At 35.4% G+C, this 24,374-nt stretch overlaps 2 protein-coding genes across 9 annotated transcripts in view; both read right to left on the minus strand.

Moving 5' to 3' along the window:
* LOC101885278 (pleckstrin homology domain-containing family G member 3) overlaps positions 1–6,771 on the minus strand; it is a 120,414-nt gene extending 113,643 nt beyond the window's left edge. For all 6 annotated transcript variants that reach the window (XR_015512926.1, XR_015512927.1, XR_015512924.1 and 3 more), the window contains exon 1: positions 6,639–6,771. The gene's annotated coding sequence lies outside the window, so the exon portion shown is untranslated. The remainder of the gene's footprint in view (positions 1–6,638) is intronic.
* A 1,947-nt stretch (positions 6,772–8,718) lies between these two features.
* The window catches only part of spint1a (serine peptidase inhibitor, Kunitz type 1 a), a 38,346-nt gene continuing 22,690 nt past the window's right edge, over positions 8,719–24,374 (minus strand). For 2 of the 3 annotated variants that reach the window (XM_087288854.1, NM_213152.2), the window contains 7 exon segments: positions 23,423–23,593; positions 20,864–20,923; positions 20,634–20,765; positions 15,280–15,330; positions 12,594–12,764; positions 10,983–11,045; positions 8,719–9,524 (listed from right to left, as the gene is read on the minus strand). In XM_087288854.1, the coding sequence (XP_087144980.1) occupies positions 9,334–9,524; positions 10,983–11,045; positions 12,594–12,764; positions 15,280–15,330; positions 20,634–20,765; positions 20,864–20,923; positions 23,423–23,593 (839 nt within the window). In that variant the 3' untranslated portion in view covers positions 8,719–9,333. 3 annotated transcript variants of the gene reach the window in all.

Here is a 24,374-nt window from a genome sequence, read left to right on the forward strand (position 1 = left end):
TTGCAATAGTGATCTTTTTTTTTTTCCATCAAATTTTTCTTTTATTTTATATTTTTTGAACACAGAAAAACATGCCGTAGACAATCAGCATAAAACAAAATGTGTAGATATAAATAAACCAATATACAAGTTGTTAAATAATAGTGTTAATAATAGCGTCAGTCATGACAACAATATTGTCAGTAAAAAGGAAAAACTGAAGAATAATGACAAGGACATACTAACGCAAATAAAAATGACAAATAAAATAAATTAATACATATACACATATATACATATGCACACACATACACATTAGGGGTGTCATGATTTAGATTTTTAATCGAAATCGATCTAAATTTATGCTCAATTTCGATTATCGAATCAAAAAATAGAATCGTCGATGCTGCCACGCCCCCATGTCACGTCAGCTTGGCTTGCCAAGCGGGAAAAAACAGGCTTGTTGAAGTGCTTGTTAAACTGCAGAAGCAGGAGACCCGTCGACAGAGCTTACACCCTCTCCTCTTTCAATGAAGTCGCCGGTGTGGAAGCATTTTGGATTTCCAGTGAGTTATGTTGACAACGTTCGTGTTGTCGACAAAAAAAACACAGTTTTGCAAGCTCTGCTATGTACTTATTACATACGGTTAGTCCGATAGACAACACCGGCATCGCGATCCTCCGCCCACCCCCGTTGCAAATCCGCTTGCGAAAAATACACACTCAGGCCCTGTTTACACTGTCTTTGTTTTTAAATGGCATTTTAGAACGACAACGATTTGACATCCACAGTGGCGTGTAGCATTTCTGAGCAGCCCTCCTTCCTCTCTACCTCTGAAAATGCACATCACGTGACCACACACACTCATTCACACACAGACACAGACGCACACACAGCCATGCGCTCGAGACAGCAGGTCCAGGCAGTCAGAGGACTGCTTCAATCTTTCACTCACTTGTACTTAGTCATTTTAGTGAACACCTCAGATACTGTTGGCTGGTTCCTGTTGGTTGTGCATCTTTTTTACCGACGCCATTATAACGACACAGATCGCTGCCTATTCACGAGTCCCGCAGAAAAAGTGATTGACAGGTGGTAATTATGTGTGTATCTTGCCTTTATTCATTTACTGTGTGATTTGTTTATGGGTAAAACAAAGACCATGCAGGTCAGGTAGTTTAAACGGTAGGCTACTAATAATTCATTGGTCATTAATTAATTAATTATTCATAATCGAAAATCGAATCGAATCGTGCCTTTAGAATCGAAAATGTAATCGAATCGAGGATTTGGAGGATCGTGACACCCTTAATACACATACAAACAAACACACATACACACAGATATGCATACATAAACACATACACACACACTCACACATACATATAGCCATATACATATGCACACATACATACAAATAAATAAAACAAATTTCAAAATCAAAAAGGCAATAAGCCAAATCTGTACTTAGGGTTAAGTAAGGTTCAAATTAAGCCAATCAAAAATAAACGATTAAATAGAAGAATGGTGATATACACATAGAGATAGGTATTTAAAACTGTGCTGAAAAAGGTCTACGACAATCAAAGTTATTAGAAGCCCAAACAGGGAACCTTAAATTACTATAAAAAGAGAAAACAAGAGAGAAAAAAAATAAATAAATAAACATTATTAAATAATACAATAATAAAACAAAATGATAATAAATAATAAATGAGGGGGGAAAAATAAGGGGGGGGGGGGTGCCTGGAGCCAGAAGTTCATGCTTTTGATGTCTCGTTGATTCAAGTTAGTAAATCTTTAAGTCTGTCTAAAGTTTGCGCCCAAAGTCTGATGGTGTCCTGTCTTGCACCGTGGATGCAAGCAGAGGACATTTCCATATTTACAATGTCAATAAAGGTATGAATCCAAAAACGATGATTAAGAGAATAAGAGGGGGGCTTCCATCTGCAATAGTGATAATTTTAATGATAATTTATATGCATCCACTAGAGCATATATCGTTAGGCCTGTCTCAATAATTAATATATGGATTTATCGCACAACACATGGACATGAGCTCAATCAGTTTTGGTGATGCAATATATTTCGCCCATACATTACAAACAATTCTAGCAACATTTCTATAATCTTATTTGGAGCTGTCAGTGTCAGTATGGTTAAAAATACTGTTGTATTTTCTATAAATGACTATAGTCTAGTATTATATCTAGTATAGTATTTTCATGTGGAAATAGATCAGCTAAAAATAGATTTGGTAGCAAATATTGTTAGTTTTATCCTTAGTGTTGCGTGTGGCGTTCACTCCTGCCCTTAATAATAACTTTCAATTGATCTTGTTTGTCTTTTTCAGTTTTCTATTGGTTAATCTGGTGGCGTCAGGCCTTTAAAACAAATGGAAGCGGACTTCTACGGCCCTCATTCCTCCACGTCACCACAGTCTTTGACGGCTTTATTGTTGTGTTCTCCTTTATGCTTTCCTTTTGATATTTGTTTGGAGTCGGGAGCTCCAACCTGCTTTAGGTTTGTTTGGTTGTTCTTTATTATGTTGTTGGGCTCCCCATCTCTTGTCAATTTGGATTGTTTTGTTGGTTATGTTAATAAATAATTTAGCTGGAGCACTTTGGCCGTTGTTTATTATGCTACGTTGTCTTTTGGTCACGAGTCTTATTTAAGTTAGGGACCGTAACATCTAGCTATCTTCGTTCAGGCAAAAAATAAATTCCTTTCTTTTTTAGAAAAACATGTCTTGTTTGTCATAACGTTTGATGATTTGAGTCACGTGTTTCACATTTTACGCTTCTGAATTTCCGTAAAGGGCACATCGTACGTATCGATACTTCCTGATTTTCACAGTGCATCCTAGGACATTTCAGTGCACAAAACGTTTCAGTGCACTGGAAGAATATTGGGATTGAGACGACACTTAAAATGCTTGAAGCCCTAATCAGTGCAATGCATCTCTAAGTTCCTTCTTGTTAAGCTGTGTATCCCGAGGTTCATATAATCTTGGATCCGGCGCGTATTAAGAGCGTACTCACACAGTACTCATGCACAGTTGCCTTGAACCGGGCTGAAGCATGCTTGTCCTCCCTCCCTTCTCCCAAGACAGCCCGCACTCACATTGCATTCGCCCCCGAGCATGCTAACGTCATCGATGATGCGCTGTTCAGTAAGAAGCACTCTCGCTCAGCACAGTGGAGATTTCTTAAGTTATAGCGTTTTAGTCCTTTGGAATGCGGTGACACACAGTCAAATATTTCGCCCAACAGTTCAGCCACTTTTGGCGCTCATAAACAATCATAAAGTTCTGGTGCTGCAGGAATAGGGCTGGGCGATTTTTCCGATTTTTCCGATTAATTCGAATTTACGTTTTAAGACGATTTAATTTTGAATCAAATCGAGAAATCGCGATTTTTAAAAAATATATATATTTAATACATTATAATGGCACCAATGCGCTTTGGTTCACTCTATGAAGCAGGAAGCACACCAGAAGCGTCTCTCGGCGACGCGCAGCACCATGCAGCGCCATGGATTTTAGAATTCTAAACAGGTTTCTATCTGATTAGTTTCAGGCTCAGCAAAACTAGCAAAAATACCTCTGTATTCCTGCAAGTGCAATATTTACACAAATATTTCTTATTCAAATCTTCAGCAATGCAATTTAACTCGTGAATTTGTTTTACATTTATTTACACCTTTACCGATTTGTGTATGACATGGCCATTAAAAATACAATGTTCCTTAACCTGATGGTTTTTCAAGTTACTTTTTAAGTGAATGTTACTTCAGTCATGTTGTAATGTTTTGAGAAGACTAGTAACACAATAAAAAAAAATCGAAATCAAAATCGTGAATCGGTCAAACTTTATAAAAAAACTAGATTTTTTCTTTTTGCCAAATCGCACAGCCCTATGCAGGAATTAGGAGGTTTGCTGCAGGTGCAGCTGTCGTGCAGTGAGGGGTTTGCGTCTTTAATAATCTATGACATGTTGCGTTCATTAAACAGTAAGAATGTTTAATAAACACTTAGGAAACAGTCCCTTAAGGTCATGTCTGGTCTTCAGTTTCGGGCTCAGGCGCACTTTGCACACACACTACAAGTGAGCCCCAGTGAACCGTGTTCTGGCACACCTCTTCCAACTGGGCCAGGGCCGGCAAACTGAACAGTGTCTGAGCCCGATTCAGAGCACTTACACTTCTGAAACGATCCGGGAAACAGGCCAGGGCACGGTTCAGAAAGCAAAGTGTAAGTACACCCTAAGAGCAGATGATTGCTGAGGTCATCAATGAGTCAAGAGCGAAAGACTGATTGACTATCAAGTTTAAAGCTAATCAATACTGAAAATGTAAAACAGTTCATTGTTTGCTAACTCTTGAGCAGGAACTTAAACACAGCTGATTAGCCATTGTGTTCACATGCTCCATAGATAACAACGTGATTAGTTATTCTTTGTGCAAACACAAATACTCAAACACTGGAGTGTGTAAAAGTCGCGTCTATCAGCTGATCCATCATGTAAACTCAATGGCCAATCAGTGGCATTCAACAACATGTTCAACAGAGCTTAAATGTTAGTGGGAAAATGGGCAATTAAAGGCAATTGTACACTGATAAATAAATATTCATTGGATATTTTTTTTTTATAAAGATAAGTGGTTGCAAATAATTTATATAGGCTGAATATAAACAAACTTAGTTGAACATTACTACATTTAAATTACTTGATTAAATTCAGCCCATATATAATGTTTGCAACCAGTTACCTTAAAATAAACAGTAAATACAATGAATTATTTTTTCCAGTGTTTTGGTAACTAATAAATTACAAATTGACAATTATAAAATCACCAATGACCACGAATCCAGCTAAAACTCTTCCTTCTATGTTCTACAGAAGAATAATAGTCACCTAGATCTTCAATTGCATGTACATTTTCATTTTTGCATGAACTATCCCTTTGAATAACACCCAAACACACACAAAATGCATATAATAAAGAAGAATTTTGTCATTTCCAAAGAATTAAACAGCAAATCAAGAACTGAAACACAAGATTATAAGAGAACAAAACTTTGTGTGGGCTTTAAGGTGATCCTTAAAATAGGTTTTATGATGTGTCAACTGGAGAGCAGAATGTAAACAAAGCCACTGTTAACTAAACCAAAGTCACATTTAGCTGATTACTGCTGCTGAAAATCATCAATTATTGTCAGGTTTTGGGCTGTGCTGATTGGCTAATACCCTTTATACGGGCTTAATGTAAAGATTCAGATTTGAAGCAGAAAGGACATTTAGATAGACTGACAAATGTTGTATAGGATTATAGACTGACTGACTGAAAAAATGAACCACAAATCAAGCAGAATAGAGAAACAACAACAACAACAACAACAACAACAAAAGCTGTTTGTGGCAAAAGTCTTGACAACAGTCAATTTTGCACAGGTGGATAAAATATTAGTCTAATTTCTTCATTAATACTGCTCATATGTATTTTATCACAGTCTGTCAAAATATCACATCCTTTTCCTTCACACAGAGCATTTCTCTACACTGTAAAAAAAATGTCAGTAAAAGCTAAAGTAAAATACTGTAAACGGTAAAAGACTATTTACACCAAAATAGTATAACACTGTATTAAATACATTTAATCACCGTAATTTAAGAAACAGTACACAGCTTTCATTTTTACTCTCTCAATGTGTAAAAAATACAATTTGTTACAGTAAAAATAATATTTATTTTTTGTGAAATAAAATTGTAAAATATTGTAACTTCTCAAGCAAGCAATTACCCTAAAATCAACACTATAATTCTGTGTAAAACACAAATGCAGTATAAAATCTACAACATTAAACCTTCAAAAAATAAACAAATACATACTTTAATTTCTACAGTAACAATATGTTAAACATATGATGTATGCGTGTTAAAGAAGGGCATCTTAAAGGTATAAAATCTATTCAATACAACAATTATATGTAATCAGAGATCCTCAAATACAGAAATAAATTACACTATTTAATCCAAAATATTAATTTCAGCTGTAAGTGTATTGTCCTTTTATGGATCTAGAGAGTTGCATGTCTTACAGAAAGAATATAAATAAATTGACCAATATTGTAAAATATATTCTGTTTTATTACTCTCTACACAAATGCATAGGCCAAAGGCTCTGAAATAAAATAACTAACATTACTAACTAAAAGATGTGCAAGTAAAAGACAAAATAAACTTGCCTAGTCCAAAATAAAAAGATGAAAATGTTTATCATGATTAATGAAGGCATGTTTAAAAAATGCAGACCAAATATTTAAAAGCATCATGGTAAACAATATAGGGAGGGTGTCACAGGTTGTCACTGAACGAATGTGCGAATATAAAACCAACTTAACCTCAATAAATATAAATATCATTAAAAACAACAAACACTGTGCAACATATTTGCCCAAAACAAGACATGGGAACACCGTGAACAATATTAAACACAGGCAAACTTATTCACTTTCTCATATATTGTCGTTGAAGACTAAGTAAGCAACTGTTTGTAAGTTTGATGTAACGTTACTTGATGTTCTCTGCGGCTCCACGCATCACAAACAACAGCTCTGAGACTCTGAATAAAGACAAAAGCACTCAAAAGCACTCACCGACTGAGTTCCTTGTTTGTTAAGACGTCCAAAAGTTCATTCGCTCCTCGTGGACATTTATAAATGTTTATTTTCTCCGGCTGCACAACTACAAGACTCCCTGCGTGATCATTCCATCTGACTGAACTCGACTGAATCTCGCAAAACTGAAGCAGCGGGAATGAGTCAATCAAAAAACTGTAGTGGGCGGGGCTTCGCCAAAAAGTTTCTTTTAAATAATTTTAACAAGTATAAATGGATCTTCTCAATATATGTGTGTCAACGCAGTAGGTTTGATTCGATATATATTAACAGTTTTAGTATTATTTTCTAATTTAGACAACTGATGAAGGAAAAGCGCGGTCATGTAATAGTCATTACTTTTCTCAGCGCTGTCAAGATTGACCAATCATCAGCTTTTGATTACTTTTTTCCCCATAGATATCGTATTTATGTGTATATGAAGGAACTCTATTCTTATCACATAAAGACTAAATATGTTACACATATTTTAGTAAATATTGAATTGAAATTATTATTAGAAAAGCAGATTAACCAATCACACGCGACTATTATCATCTACTTAACGAAGAGGCTGGAAAATCATATTTTTGTTTATTATTCAGATTTGACATATGGAATTATTAGACAAAATATATAATATAAACACGTTCTAGGGTTTATGTGTCGTGTAATTAACACTACATCTCTTAGTTAACGAAAAAGGAATCGTTGTTTGCCTCAAAACTAAGAAAAACAAGGTTTGTAGTTTGTGTTTGTCCGTTGTGTTGTAAAGGAAAGTTTAATTTAACCAAATAGGTCTATATAATGGCTGTTAAACGTATTAAAGCTGTATAATTAACGCTGGAAAAACGATTGTTTTGTGTAAAGTTCATAGCGCCACCTGCAGGTTTTTTTTAAATACAACATCCTGTTCGTAATACACTCACCGGTCACTTTATTAGGTACACCTGTCCAACTGCTCGTCAAATTTCCAAACAGCCAATCACATGGCACCAACTTAATGCATTTATGCATGTAGACATGATCAAGACGACCTGCTGCAGTTCAAAGCGAGCATAAGAATGGGGAAGAAAGGGGATTTAAGGGACTTTGAACGTGGCATGGTTGTTGGTGTCAGACGGGCTGGTATTTTATAAACTGCTGATCTACTGGGATTTTCACGCACAACCATCTCTAGGGTTTTTGGTGAGGATGGTCCGACAAAGAAAATATCCAGTGAGCGGCAGTTCTGTGGGCGCAAATGCTTTGTTGATGCCAGCGGTCAGAGGAGAATGGCCAGACTGGTTCCAGCTGATAGAAAGGCAACAGTAACTCAACTGAGCACTCGTTACAGCCGAGCTCTGCAGAAGAGCATCTCTGAACACACAACACGTCCAACCTTGAGGCGGATGGGCTACAGCAGCAGAAGACCACACCGGGTGCCGCTCCTGTCAGCTAAGAACAGGAAACTGAGGCTACAATTCACACAGACTCACCAAAACTGGACAATAGAAGATTGGAGAAACGTTGCTGCTCTGATGAATCTCCATTTCTGCTGACACATTCAGATGATCGGCTCAGAATTTGGCGTCAACAACATGAAAGCATGGATCCATCCTGCCTTGTATCAGCGGTTCAGGCTGGTGGTGGTGGTGTAATGGTGTGGGGGAGATTTTCTTTGGGTCCATTAGTACCAATTGAGCATCAACGCCACAGCCTACCTGAGTATTGCTGCTGACCATGTCCATCCCTTTATGTCATAAAGCGTGAATCATCTCAGACTGGTTTCTTGAACATGACAATGAGTTCACTGTACTCAAATGGCCTCCACAGTCACCAGAGCTCAATCCAATAGAGCACCTTTGGGATGTGGTGGAACGGGAGTTTGGCATCATGGATGTGCAGCCGACAAATCTGCAGCAACTGTGTGATGCTATCATGTCAATATGGAGCAAAATCTCTGAGGAATATTTCCAGTAGCTTGTTGATTAAGGCAGTTCTGTATCTAAAAGTGGGTCTAACCTGGTACTAGTAAGGTGTACCTAATAAAGTGGCCGGTGAGTGTGTATATATAACAATTTCAGAAAACACACACATGTCTGTACATGTTACTTTTATTGAGACTTTTGAAGATTAGTAGTTTAGACATCAGGGAAAGTTTTAGATACATATTTTTAAAAAAAATCTATGTACAAATTTGCGTTCTGGAATATGTATTTATCACCATGATTGTCATTTCCACATCCAAAAAAATATACTAAAAATACACATACATAAAAAAAACATAAAAAAAACAAACCATAGATTGATATCTCAGGTCTTAGACATACTAAAATACTAATTTCTAAGTAGTAAAGTAAAGTTTACATGGCTTAAAGATTAACTGAAGACAGGCAGCATCTCTGACACACCAAAACAATCCAAAAATAAAACTAAATGGCTCAAGAATAGTGATTTAATGTTTTATGGTAACATGGTGGAAAATAAAAACACATTTACCCCTGAGCAAAATCCAACAAACCTAAAATATAAATCAGTAAATCATATTCATAGCAATAAAAACTTAAAACAAACATTCACAGCATTCCTAAGAAAAGCTGCTGGTGATACAAACTTAAAACAAAGCAAGCTGGGAGTAAATGCTGCACAGTCTACTGGAAACAGCTCAGATAATTACTGCAGATACAGGTGTATCGTTTCACAGGTTGGGGGTTCAGATGGGTTTGGTTGTGCTGTTGTAGACGAGTTTCTCTGAGTCCTCGTATCTGTAAATGTGTCCGCCGTTTACCGCCAGCTGCTGGTGTTTATTCCGACTCTTCTTTCGGCCTTTGACCAGGCAGTAGGCGATGATGACCAGCAGGATGGCGATAGCGAAGGCCAAGATGATTACCATCACAATAGCAACTGAAAACAGAGATGTCAGTATTTTTGACTTCTGATCAGGGTTATTATATTATCATAATATAAATATAAATTTAAATGATAAATTACGTTTTGTTACTTGGGATGAAATAAGCTTAAAAATAAATAAAATAATCAAAAATAAAACTTTGGAAAATTATTAATATTAAATTATTACTAAATTATTTTGTTTTTTTATACATGATTGTATAAACTGATAAAAAATAAAATAAATAAATAAGACAGGCTGCGTCCAAAACCGGTACGCTAAAATCAGTATGCTAAAATACAGTACGCTAAAATCAGTATGCGAGCCGAGCAGTATGTCCGAATTCATAGAGTTCGAAAATCAGTATGCGAGAAGTACCCGAATGACCTACTACTAGGCCCACACGGAATCTGCGCGCGCAGAATTCCGCAGATTTACCGCAGAATTCCGCAGATTTACCGCAGAATTCCGCAGATTTACCGCAGAATTACCGCATTAAATCTTTTTATCTACTTGAGTAAATGTGTAAATCTGAATTTATTCAGTTTTTATTCAGTAATTTTTTCCTTTTTATTTCATATATTAAGGTTTTAGTTATGATACTCACAAAATAATTACGCAGAAATCCGCAGATTTTTACCAAAATTCTCAGGAGAAATAGCAAAAAAACATCCGCAGATTCCGTCTGGCCCTGCCTACTACTTCCGGCGAAATTCTAAAGTGCGCATCCTATGCACGCTGCGCTATCCCATGATGCCCCGCGAGAGAATTCATGAATGGGACTAAAGTGATGCAACCAAATGACCATGACAAAACGGTGGATGTAGTACATCTGAATTCCATTCATACTGCTCGCATTCATACTATACATAGGCTGCGTCCGACACCGCATACTTCCATACTATATAGTACGCCAAAATCAGTATGCGAGCCGAGTAGTATGTCCGAATTCATAGAATTCGAAAATCAGTATGCGAGAAGTACCCGGATGACCTACTACTTCCGGCGAGATTCCGGAGTGCGCATCCCATGCATGCTGCGCTATCCCATGATGCCCCGCGAGAGAATTCATAAAGGGAAGTGAAGCGACGCAACTGACGCAGGTAGGTCACGTGACCATGACAAAATGGCGGCTGTAGTACGTCCGAATTCCATTCATACTTTTCACATTCATACTGTATAGAGCGTACTTTTCTAACGGCCGAGTAGTACGTTTAAATTCAAATGCAGTACCTACTGAGTAGTAGGCGGTTTCGGACGCAGCCATAGTGTACTTTTCTAACGGCCGAGTAGTACGTTTAAGCTCAAATGCAATACTTACTAAGTAGTATGCGGTTTCGGACGCAGCCAGAGACGGAGCAACATAGCATATAACTTTGGTTCAGTTAATTATGAATCACCCAGACTGTATTGAATGCTGTATTGAATGAACTGAAATGCTGTTATTTATGACATGTTTAGTGCAGTGTTACCTGTGTCGTTGCTCTTGCCTTCCTGCTTATCGAACTGACTTTCCTCGGGAAACTTATCATTTTCTGAAATAACACAAGCATGTGTTTTATTCTTCATAACACTTTCATAAGATTACAATGGATGCTTTCCGTGCTCCGATGCCTCGAGTACTCTTTTTGAGATGTTAACAGATGTGTGTGTGTTGAGCATCAGGTAGCACAATGTTAGCAGCTGTCAGCTTTAATTGTGGGGAAAACTGGATAATGTTAAGCTTTAGTCAGATAATTTCAGCTTCCGGGCACCTGCCAGTGCCGAGCTGTGAGACACGGACTCACGGCACACAATATTTAGCCGTTCATAAAGGTCGTATGTGTTTGTTTCCATGATCCACGGGGTTTGCTGCATGTTTTTCCCCGTGATGCTGTCAGGGCCGATACAGCAAAGCTGTGTGTGTGCTGCAAGCGTTTTTGTCAGGAGAGCAGTATGAGAATTGGAGAATGGCGGACGCTGTCTTTTATCAGGAGTTCGTTCACATTTAGACACATCGCCGTGCTGCTGTGTTCACCTAAATCCTCCAGATTACCAGCAGGGCTAATGGTTAAAATAGACAGGGCAAGAGACCTGCTGCACTGAGTCTGCATTCAGACCCGGGGATTGAGGGAGAATCCTCATTTATAGTGTTTAAATGAACACGATTATCTTTATAATGATATAAATTGTGGTTATCTGTAAATGAAATTATGAATAACAGATGTAGCAGGGCATTAAATCACTGTTTATTTCTTTGCTTCTTAACTTTGTAAACTATAAAATCATGCGTCTCCTCACTGTTCGTGTCTCGTTTTGTGAGCGACTGGCAACAGTTGTCCATGCCCCTCCTACTCCCCTGCTGACAATGCCCACTATTGCCCTTTGCTCGCGGAGCTCCACGCCCATTATGATGCATCTTTTGAAAAAATTCTGAGGTGGACCTGAACTGAAAGTGGGGCGTGTCATGACCTTTTAATACTGATTATAATTCAAAACTAAAACATTATTCATATATTCAATTTAATTCAGCTTTATTTGTACAGCGCTTTTACAATGTAGATTGTCAAAGCAGCTTCACATAAATGGTCATAGTAACTGGATCAGGGTAGTTCAGTTTTAGTGTTTAAGTTCAGTTCAGTTTAGCTCAGATCAGTGTGGTTTGAAATCATTACTGAGAGTCCAAACACTGAAGAACAAATTCATCGACGCGCAGCTTTTCAGATCCTGAACCATGCAAGCCAGTGGCAACAGCAGATATACTGAATAAAACAGCAGGGGGCAGCTATAGAACAGCTGGAGTAGCAGCGCTGCCTTGTAAACGAAGCAATGTGATGTCAAATCCAGCAAGATTTGATCAATTCCATTAACTCCACAGCATTACAATGTTCAGTGATTAAATTTAGGCAAGCTTCAGAATATAACCATACATTGTATAATAATTTAATACCCTGTAAAATAACATTTAATACTTTTCAAAGGGCCTTAAAATTCTCTAAATTAATTAAACATTTTAAGACCCCGCAGACAGCGAAGTAGTAGTTCGTGAGCCCTTTAAACACTAATAACACTCATTTAAGAGGCAACAGTAGAAGAAAACCCACCGGTGACTCCGCTGCAGAACGTCATGCAGCCGGCCTCAGTTTCAAAGCGGTTTTGATTTCCTTCACAGCCGCCGTAGTTAAAGCGGTAACAGAGACGCTTGTTTGGATTGTAATACCATTTGGTTTGACTGCCGGGACAGGTTCCTGTTACTGGCGGCTTCACACAGCGAGCTGGAGAGCGCAGAAAACAGATTAATTGCATTAATGTAGTCATTTATTAAAACAATGTCAGCAAAAATGCAATATTTAAGATGGTAAACTAATATATTTACAGTTTAAGATTAGTACAATTAAATAATATCCAAGTATTATAACTAATATACCAATGCATTAATATGACTGTTATTATACCATTTTATTTAAATGAAGCATTAAAATGAGCTTAAACTGGATTCATTTTTAGATTATTACAAGAAAAAAATTTTTAGATTACCATATTAATTGTTAAATTTAGTGTAAATACAAGCTCTAACCCTAGATCAACTTTTATTAAATTAGAATACGTTGATTAAATTTAAGATTAACATGAGGCAAATATGTTATATGTTGATTAAATTTAGGTTAAATCTAATATGAAAGAAAAAAATTTACTAAATGATTTTAAAAATATATATTAAATTAGATCCAACTTGAGATTAACATGCTTAATGTTTTGTGGCGCTGCGCATGAAGCGACACGCAGCTACAAGTGTCGGCGTGCGTGTGTGTGTGTTACAAGTCTCCCTTCTTTTACATTAACATTTTAAATCATATAAAAACGTAAGCGAATATCTGAGCAATATCCTCCTCCAAGGAAACTCAAGCGGAGGAGTAAATGGAGAAGATAGGAGTTATCGTGCTATGGACCCCAATCCGCCTGTGTATGTGCGTGTTTGAAACACCTAGGGACTCGGCAAGGATTCAGTATTCCCGGGAGTTTCTTTTACAATGGCACAAGCCAAATAACATAAAGCAAATTGGGGAATTATGTTTTAACTCTGAAAAAATTTCTCCTTTTAAACAAAGAGGAAATGGCCTCGAACAAACATTTAAAGTTCGGAAAAGAGGACGGAAGGGAGGTGTTCGTCACCTCACTTACACACTGCTTAATACGCACAAGAGAGCAATGGGCAAATATCTTTACATATGAAAAATGTAAATATTAAGGATATATATAGGATATAATAAGAATAGATAGAGAATATAAATATAAAGCATTAAAATATTACAAAACATATTATTTTCTAGCCTACAGAAATATGAAAAATCACTGCTTTTATGTCTTCTTCATCTCGGGAGGCTTTTTCAGTTCATTCATAACAATTTGCTTTTGCATAATGTTATTATTATTAGCAGTATTATTTAATATATCCATATTTATATTTGTTTTATTAAAAACAAGCTTAGATTTGTCCACCTGTCAGGTTTTAGACCATATGGGGCACAGCATGTGTTTTAGGATATAACTCAGGTTTTTGAGCACATTTTGTTATTATTATTCATTTATTTGTTTGCTGGAAATTAGAACTGAATTTAGAAATAGTTTTGAAACAAATATTTGCGCTTAACAAACAAAAATATTTATTTATAGACTAATTGATGTCTGTGTGTAAAGGTTTCCCTATCCAAGAGCGAAAGTGATCCATTATCTCTCATTCTCACGCAGTAGATGCTCTGTTTAACAGTTTTCTGTTAACTGTTTGCTTGTGAAATGCTCATTTTTTCCACTTAGACTTACTTTGCGTCCTGTAAATAGCGAATGCGCTCTTGGTGTGACGCAGCTGGCTCTTAAAGGGAATGGGAGATGAGACTCTAATTGGTTTATTCTTAAAACACACCTATAACTCATTAAGAAAATAAACTCAACCTTTTTAGACCATGCGCCGAAGCGCAAGGCAGATTTCCTGTCCTTAAATTAGCAAAAACGTGTCCTGACACGCCCTGAAAGCGTTTGCGCCCTGCGTTTTGCGCTTTGCGCATGGACCGTTAAAATAGAGCCCTCAGTCACTGTTATCTTTTTCTTTGCTTTGTTGGTTCAATTCTCTAAGTGTGAAAAATAAGAGTTGTTTGGAGAAAATTGTGAACCTAGGAGGAAAAATAACAGGGAAAAAACAGATGCCCATGGCTCAGTTATACCAGAGACAAGTTTTGAGTAAAGCTCAGAGTATTCTGTCAGATGATTCCCATCCTATGCACCACGAGTTTTATCTTCTCCCTTCCAGTATTCGATACAGAACTCCTATTAGTAAAACAAATCGTTTTAAACTTTCATTCATCCCCTCAGCTGTAAAGTTTTTAAACTTAGGGTAGAATTTGTATTGCATAATGTACTTTTGTGTATTGTGTGTGACGCTTGTATGCTGCAACCAAATTGCCTTCGGGAAATGAATAAAGACTGACTGACTGACTAATACGTTTTTAAAAATTAAATTAAGTTATTTAGGTTAAATTTAGGTTAAATTTTTAAATTAGTTAACTACATTTATTTTTAAAGATTAAATTAGATAACATTTCAAATTAACATGGTTAATTTATTTAAGGTTAAATCTTGTATTAATACTAGACAAATTGCACATTACTTTTAAAGCAAGTTTAATTGCATTATTTATAAAAACAGAAGATTTATCTTTTTTTTTTGTTGTTGTAAAAGTAAACATCTTGAAATAAAAACTGTAATTTAAATAATAAAAACACAGTCCAGTAAAACCTTTCGACACGTCCGGAGAGATTCCCCGCAATTTAATAAGATCATAATCCCCTGAAACAAAAAAGAAGAAAAACAATACCTTCAGCCAGACATTACAAAAAATGTATACATTCCACACACACACGCACACGCACACACACACAATCTTTGAGTGAACTGTTTGTTTAAAAGCCGTGTAATGCACTGATGTGTTTTTATAATAGTGCTGAATGTGGCTGCATTTACACCGCATTGTTCAAGTACTCAATTCATATTTTGTTTCCCTATCTGGCACAGATCAGATATGATCCCACATGAATTCCAATTTACTCTGATCAGACTAAACATTACTCCACCCACATATAGACAGGGCTGGACTGGGGCAAAAAAAATCGGCCCTGGCATTTTGGGCCAGAGCGGCCCACTAAATTCAATCAAAATGCTATCTATCTATGCACGTCCAATATTTTCATCAACTCATATTCTATAAAACACAAAAGCCATATATATGAAATAAATAAATACAAACTTTAATCTCAATTTAATTACTGTAAACTGTCCATAAAGATATTTTATGAGTTCTAAAAAATACACTATTCATTCATTTATTTTTCTTCGCTTAAGTCCCTTATTTATCAGGGGTTGCCGCAGTGGAATGAACTGCCAACTATTCCAGCATGTTTTATGCAGCAGATGCCTTTCCAGTCACAACCCAATATTGGAAATCACCCATACACACTCATACACTACAGCCAATTTAGCTTATATACACTATTCACTCAGCCTATATTTCAATAATAAACATAACAAAAACTGCCTGCTAATGCATGGGTAAATCTTCAAAGGGAACAGTGTACTTTATAACCACATTCACCTCATCCTGCTTGCTGTTTCACTATCTAAACAATGAAAACTTATACTATGTCAAATTTGTTTCATTTTGATATCATGATTAACAAACACCACACAGCCTCATGTAGCTGCATATTTATATGAGCATCATCTTCACTCTGCATATTTATAACAAAACAGGGCTTAAATATAACTGTCTCCTTTCATTTCCATTGAAAAGAATGAACTTTACCCCGTCTCTTTTGCAGAATATCAGTTTTAATAACCAATAAAGGCCATTATAACAGTATAACGTACATTAAATTTATGTGATGAAGGTAAGCAATCAGTCAATGTGCAGAATCAGTGTATGTTACATAAATTAATATATTAGCTTATCTTTGCACTCAGCCAAAACAGTTAACTGAGAACAAGTGATTCAAAAGACATAAGAATTGTTAGATAGAGACAACAAGATGAATTCAATATCATGTTTAACAACTATAGTGAGATGAGATCATCCAGCAGATGAACTGTCTGACATGCACTATACTCTCACCTGGGGTTTATGCTCACCCACGCTGAACTACTGGCAGCAGCTCTTGGCAGAGAGTGTGTGGTCACGTGATTTGCACTTTTAGCCGTGTACTAGAATGAACGGAGAACTTTTCAGAATCGCTAAATGAAACGCCGGTGTATTTCCCGCGGTTTCTCTGCGCCTCCCTTGCGTTTCTTCTCTCTGACTCTCGACTATTTTGACAAATACACACAGACGACGCACGCTCACACGGAGTCCAAAATAGGAGTTTGTGATTGGGCCAGCCCAATGTCAGTACAGAAAAGAGCCAATGGGCAGCAGAGTGTCACATGGGCCGGCCCGGTCTGTCTGTCCGGGAAAAAAGCATCTACTTTCAGTTAGTCACAGATCACAGCAGCGTCAATTAATAAGGCAGAAAAAAGCGATAGGCTGCTAAGCCTTTTATGGGCCGATTAGATCATAAGACGATGATCAGCCCGGCCCAAAGAGTATGTCGGCCCACCGGGAAAGTGCCCGGTCTGCCAGATGGCCAGTCCACCCCTGCATATAGGTACAGGCAGAGAAATCAACTCACTACAGTTTGACAAATACTGCAGCTGTTGGACAACATAATGTGCTTTAAAGGCTTTTTCAGGTGAGAATGTATGTGTTTAGATTGCAACTATGTTTATTTATAAGGATAATGCCTATTTTAAAATATTTGTAACTTTGGAGATTCTGCGGCCATCAGCCATACTGAGCAGAGCAAAGACGTTTGATGTTCTGCCACAAGGCGCATAGACCACAAAATAAGACCTCAGGAGAGAAAGTAAGTTTCAAACTACAGCTGATTAAATCATTATGAAACAGGTACGTGACATTCTAAGTCGATCTCTCTCTCTTGTATGTTGTAGTGCTGTATTTATACCATTGTAATCTGGTAGTGTTTATCTTTGCTTTGGCTTTTTCAGTTATCCAAGTGGATGCTGCACACTGGTGGTGGTGTGAAGAGATCACCCTGCCTCATGATTGTGAAGCAATTTAGGTGTATGGCCATACACAATAAATGCACTATATAAATACACACTACATTAATTATTGTGAGCTCTCAATTGCAACAAAGAAATACTGGGAAATCTCTGTAGACTGATGGCATTTCATGCCGATCAGCCTTATAATCTTAAAATGTGAGCAAAATCAGCTGTTTTGTCATCACTTTAGACATTACACTAGAAAATCATTCAAACAGGAGCTATAAAGTGACGTTTGTGAAGTAGCAGCAGATTCTGCTGTTCTGATGTCAGCTGCAGATATGAATGAATGGCGGGAGAAAGTAGTTCCTCATAATGATTCCATCCAAGGATTTTTGAGATGTTTGATTTTCTTTTTTATATACAGGATTATGTCGTCAAACTGTTGTATAAATGCAATATCACACTCGTAGCAGTGCGATATGGCAGTATATTGTCACTAGTGGGACCCTAAGGCCAACGTATGCCTACCATCAGTGCCGATATACAGCCACATCGCACCACTACAAGTGTGATATTGTATGCATGCATGCATGCATGTACGTACATACATAATGTACAGGGTGGGCCATATAGTAGTAATAATAATAATAATAATAATAATTGTCTAATTGCCTAATAATTGCTTAATAATTGTTCCTAAAATGGTGTTTAAAAAATTAAAAACTGCTTTTATTCTAGCCGAAATAAAACAAATAAGACTTTCTCTAGAGGAAAAAATATTATCAGACATACTGTGAACATTTTCTTGCTCTGTTAAACATCATTTGGAAAAAATTAAAAAAAAAAAAAAAAAAAAAACAATTCAAAGGAGGGCAAATAATTCTGACTTCAACTGTGTGTATAAACAGTTGAAGTGAATTATTAGTCCCCTGTTTATTTTATCCACAATTTCAGTTTATTGGAGAGCAGATTTTTTCAACACATTTCTAATCATAATAGTTTTAATAACTCATCTCTAATAACTGATTTACTTTATCTTTGTCATGATGACAGTAAATAATATTAGACTAGATATTGTTCAAGACACTTCTATACAGCTTAAAGTGACATTTAAAGGCTTCACTAGGTTAATTAGGTTAACTAGGCAGGTTAGGGCAATTAGGCAAGTTATTGTATAACGATGGTTTGTTCTGTAAACAATCAAAAAATATATATAGCTTAAAGAGGCTAATAAATTTGACCTTAAACCTTTGACCGTTTGTCCTAAAAATGGTGTTAAAAAAATTAATAACTTATTTTATTCTAGCCGAAATAAAACAAATAAGACTTTCTCCAGAAGAAAAATATTATCAGACATACTGTGACCATTTCCTTGCTTTGTTAAACATCATTTGGGAAATATAAAAAAAAAAAAAAAATCCAAAGGGGGGGAATAATTCTGACTTCAACTATATATATATATATATATATATATATATATATATATATATATATATATATATATATATATATATATATATATATATATATATATATATATATATGGTTTCCGCTACATTAATTCTTCCATGGCGGGGTGTCACGCCAACCGCCACGCCTACATTACAGCTTCTCATTCAAAACATTTGATGTTTTTAATAGCGGGTAATAATAACACCAAAACATATTAAAAGGTTAGTGAATTATAACAGAGGAAACTTTTCTGTAACTGTAATTTACTTCAGGACACATTAATATTGCTCTAGGTATATTGGAGACATCCATAAATATTCCTAGCAAATCTAATAAATGCTGGAGACATAAACACACTAAATGACATAAACGCACTAAATCGCACTTCAGGAGCGTTTATTTGAGAGCGCACAAGAAGATCTGCGTGCTCTAGAAGCGGCTTATATTTGAGGGGGCGTGCAAGCAGAGGAAATCGGCGCGCAGGCAAAGAGATGCGCATGCTGTAGGCTATTACATAAATGCGATCTCTACTTCTAATACTGCTCTCTCAACATTTGTCACTGAAATAACACCACAGGTAGTTGGTAAAAAAAAGTGTGTAAAAAAAGGTCTGCCAGCACAGCTTGAAAAAATCCTAGAGGAAACGCTGATATATATATATATATGCAAACGCTATATATATATATATATATATATATATATATATATATATATATATATATATATATATATATATATATATATATATATATATATATGCAAACAGACCGTTTTAGACAAGACTCTTATGACACATTTAATGGTCATCAGCATCTTAAAGCCTTGAAAGTTTATATATATATATATATATATATATATATATATATATATATATATATATATATATATATATATATATATATATATATATATATACACAAGCACACATTCGTTTTGTAATTTGATGCAAAGATGATAAAATACTAACATGAATGCATATAAACATTTGTATATATATATATATATATATATATATATATATATATATATATAAAAAATATATATATATATATATATATATATATATATATATATATATATATATATTCAAATGTTTATATGCATTCATGTTAGTATTTTATCATCTTTGCATCAAATTACAAAACGAATGCGTGCTTGTGTGAGGTGTTTATAACGCAGCGTCTGTGGAGGCGGGACAGTAAATCTGACATGATTCTCTCTTCTGGCTGCCGTTATCAGTCTCACACTATTGTTTTCCTTTTTCTGAAAGTCTTGATAACACCATCCTGTTATTTTCTTTGATTATTTCAGGAAATAGAATTCTAATAAAATGATTTATTGTACTCTCCCATTCACTGTGCTCTAAGTTTATCAACTATGACCACTTCTGCTGCTGAGAAACACACAAATGTGTAAAGGTTACATGAAGAAAAGAGTGCTTTCGTTAATAACAGCGGTCAGTCAACGCTCGCTAATTTTTTAGGGTATTTGTTAGTGCAATGTAAATGCAGACATCAGTCACTAGAAGTTGTAAGCAGTTGTAACACACAAATACATTGGACATGGTCACAATTATCAGAATCTTTGCATGCGTGTCTCACATTTGTCGCATTCCTTTTCATCTGAGCCGTCGCTGCATTGTTTCTCTTTGTCGCACACCAGATCTTTCCCGATGCAGCATTTATTATCACATGTGAAATGCTCAGGACTGCAGGGCCCGTCACACTGCTCAACTGTGTGTGTGTTTTACAGACAAGAAAAAACACTTGAGAAATGTTCACGTGGCAATCAAAAAACGAAATGGCATTCTGGTCAAATATATAAGGCTTACCAGCGTCAATGGGACCTATTCTTCCAGATGGATGAGGAGGAGGAGAACCAATATTAGAAACTGCAATAACAAAATATTTCATGTTAACGATAAACCATTTTGAGAGAAATTAAAAAAAATAACAAATAAGCCTTCCATTTAATAGATGCACTCTCCTTCCCTTTTTAATTAAAGGTGCAGTAGGTGATTGTCTTCAGAAGCATGTGTTGTTGTGCTGGTTGAAAGTCTTTTCACAGTCTAATAGTAATGATTAAAGTAAAAGATCTAAATGTATTTATATGTATTTTTATATTTTGGATGAGCCATAAAGCTAAAAAATGTTAATTCAATTAAATGGAGTCGGACCCACATCTCTCATAATTCTGATAAGTAGCTCAGACTGTCTGTCAGCAAATGCAGATTTGAACAACTGCGCAGACTTTTGTACGCATCTCTGCCGACCGCTGTTGGTGCCACTAGTTCACGAGAGAGGCCGCTGGCGTGCAAATGGTGAAAACTTGCTTTATTAAAACTTTTTAAACCTGAATCAATATTAGAGTTACCTTTGCACGATGGAGAAAGGATGACACAATGGCTAAAGGATTTCTCTCAGACAGGTAATGTTCTGTTTTAAAACTATTTTAACTTCATGCAAAGCTGATGTAATGTTAGATGTTGTTGTTACAAATGGGTAGTATCTTGTTGTTCAGCCATTAAAACCTTTAGATGAAAGATTGATAAGACTATTTTCAGTTTCATAAGGGACCTTTTACAGCATCTATAATGTAGATTTTAATTAGTTTAACAACAAAACACAAGTAAATAGGACTATTCCGCCTAGTCTCTCCCTATATTGTTTACCATGCAACTCTAAATATTGACTCTGAAATAGCATGTCAGTTTGGCTTTCACGCCACCTGACAAGCACTAGTCGCTTTTAACACATGAGAGAGGGTTCTTTTGCTGTGCTGCTGTTAGGAGGCGTGGCTCTAGATGGCAGGGGAGGGACTGTTATTCAGAGATTTATGCTAAGCTGTTAGCATTGTGAAAGATCACCTACTGCACCTTTAATTTATTTCGTAGTAATTTAATTTAATAAAAGTTTTATCTAATACTATTTTATACTGTTTAACTGTAAATATTTTCTTTTAACATTGACAATGTGTCTGAACATTTGATTGTGATAGTGGGTTGTAATTTTCTGTACTTGTTACTCTTGTTTCCATTTTTTTCCTCTTTTATTATTATTATTTTTTCCTCTTTTTTTATTATACATACATACATACAGTTGAAGTCAGAATTATTAGCCCCGTTTATTTTTTTCCCCAATTTCTGTCCAACGTAGAGCAGATTTTTTTCAACACATTTCTAAACATAATAGTTTTATTAAATCTTTTCTAATAACTGATTTATTTTATCTTTGTCATGATGACAGTAAATAATATTTGACTAGATATTGTTCAAGACACTTCTATACAGCTTAAAGTGACATTTAAAGGCTTCACTAGGTTAATTAGGTTAACTAGGCAGGTTAGGATAATTAGGCAAGTTATTGTATAACGATGGTTTGTTCTGTAGACTATGGAAAAAATATTGCTTAAAGGGGCTAATAATAATGTCCCTAAAATGGCTTTTAAAAAACTAAAAACTGCTTTTATTCTAGCTGAAATAAAACAAATAAGACTTTCTCCAGAAGAAAAAATAATATCAGACATACTGTGAAAATGTCCTTGCTCTGTTAAACATCATTTGGGAAATATTTTAAAAAGAAAAAAAAATCAAAGGGAGGCGAATAATTCTGATATATATTTAATTTTTTTATTTCTTCTCTTTCGTAAAAACAAAACAAAACAACAACAACAACAAACAATAATATATAACTATTTGTACTGATTTAGTGTTTATTTTTTTACAATAAACAATTTTAACATAAAAATGAACAAATAAAAATCCTATTTGCAGTGTTGATCACACTTTACAATATCAATATCTCATTAGTTAATGTATTTACTAATATGAACTAATTATGAACCAAACTTGTATTGCATTTATTAATCATAATTCAATGTTTACTAATGCAATATTAAACTCCTTGTTATTATTTAGGTTGATTGCGAGTTAACATGAACGACTGTATTTCTGTTAACTAACATGAACAAGTATTGTCACGAATGAATTGTCCATTGCTTTTTCATGTTAGTAAATGGATTAACTAATACAACCTTAGTGCAAAGTGTGACCAAAATGATTGTGGCATTGCATTAGCAACAAATGAAGACCTGGATACTAGTATCTTGAAGAATATCTAGCCAAATATTATGTGGTGTCATCATGGCAAAGATTAAAGAAATCAGTCATTAGAGATGAGTTATTAAAACTGTTAAGATTAGAAATGTGCTGAAAAAATCTTTTTGTTAAACAGAAATTGGGGAAAACATGTACAAGGGGGTTAATAATTCAGGAGGGCTAATAATTCTGACTTCAACTGTGTGTACATTTTTATTTATTTACATTTTCTGCACAGTCAAAATTAGGATTCGTCTGTTCAAATGAAGTGGCATCCCTCTATTAAATCAATACCTGAGACTTTGTTGCAGGCGCTCTGGCATTCGTTGAGCGCCAGATAGTTATTACGGTTTGGCACGCAGCCTCCAAACTTGAACTCTTCGCATTTCTCTGTGGCGGCGTTATAATGCCAGCGTGGGAAAGAGCCTCGGCATGGACCCTCCTTCTTCGGCACCAGACAGTGATCTGACCAGAGGAAAAACAGGCTTTCATTAGTTTCTTTATTCATTCTATCATGCATTCATTTATTTAATTAATAATTTAATTCATTCATTCGTTCACTCATTCATTCCATCATGCATTCGTTCATTCTATCATGTATTGATTCATACATTCCAATCATTCGATCAAGCATTCACTCATTCATGCATTCATTCATTCTATCATGTATTCATTCGTTCATTCTATCATGCATTCATTCATTCAATCATGCATTTATTCATTCATTCTTTGTATCATGCATTCACTCCATTCATTCTATCATGCATTCATTCCTTTATTTTATCATTCATTCCATTCCTTCAATCGTTCATTCTATCATGCATTCCTTTCTTTAAATTGTTTTAATGCATTAATTCATTAATGTTATTCTTTCATTTATTAATTCTATCATGCATTCATTCATTCATTCCATTCGTTCATTCATTCTATCATCCATTCATTCTATCATGCATTTGTTCATTCTATCATGCATTCATTCATTCTATCATGCATTCATTCACTCTATCATTCTATTCAATTATTTATGCATTGTAAAATGCATTCACTCCATTCATTCCATCACGCATTCATTTAATCATGCGTTCATTCCTTCGTTTCATTATTCATTCCATTCCCTCAATCATAAATTCTATCAGGCATTCATTTCTTTTATCATGCATTAAATCATTAATATTATTCTTTTACTCAATTATGTATTCATTCATTCCATTCTTTCATTCATTCATTCTATCATGTATTCATTCAT

The sequence above is a fragment of the Danio rerio genome, chromosome 17 (assembly GCF_052040795.2).
Source record: "Danio rerio strain M-AB ecotype USA chromosome 17, GRCz13ab, whole genome shotgun sequence".
NCBI classification, from domain to species: domain Eukaryota; kingdom Metazoa; phylum Chordata; class Actinopteri; order Cypriniformes; family Danionidae; genus Danio; species Danio rerio.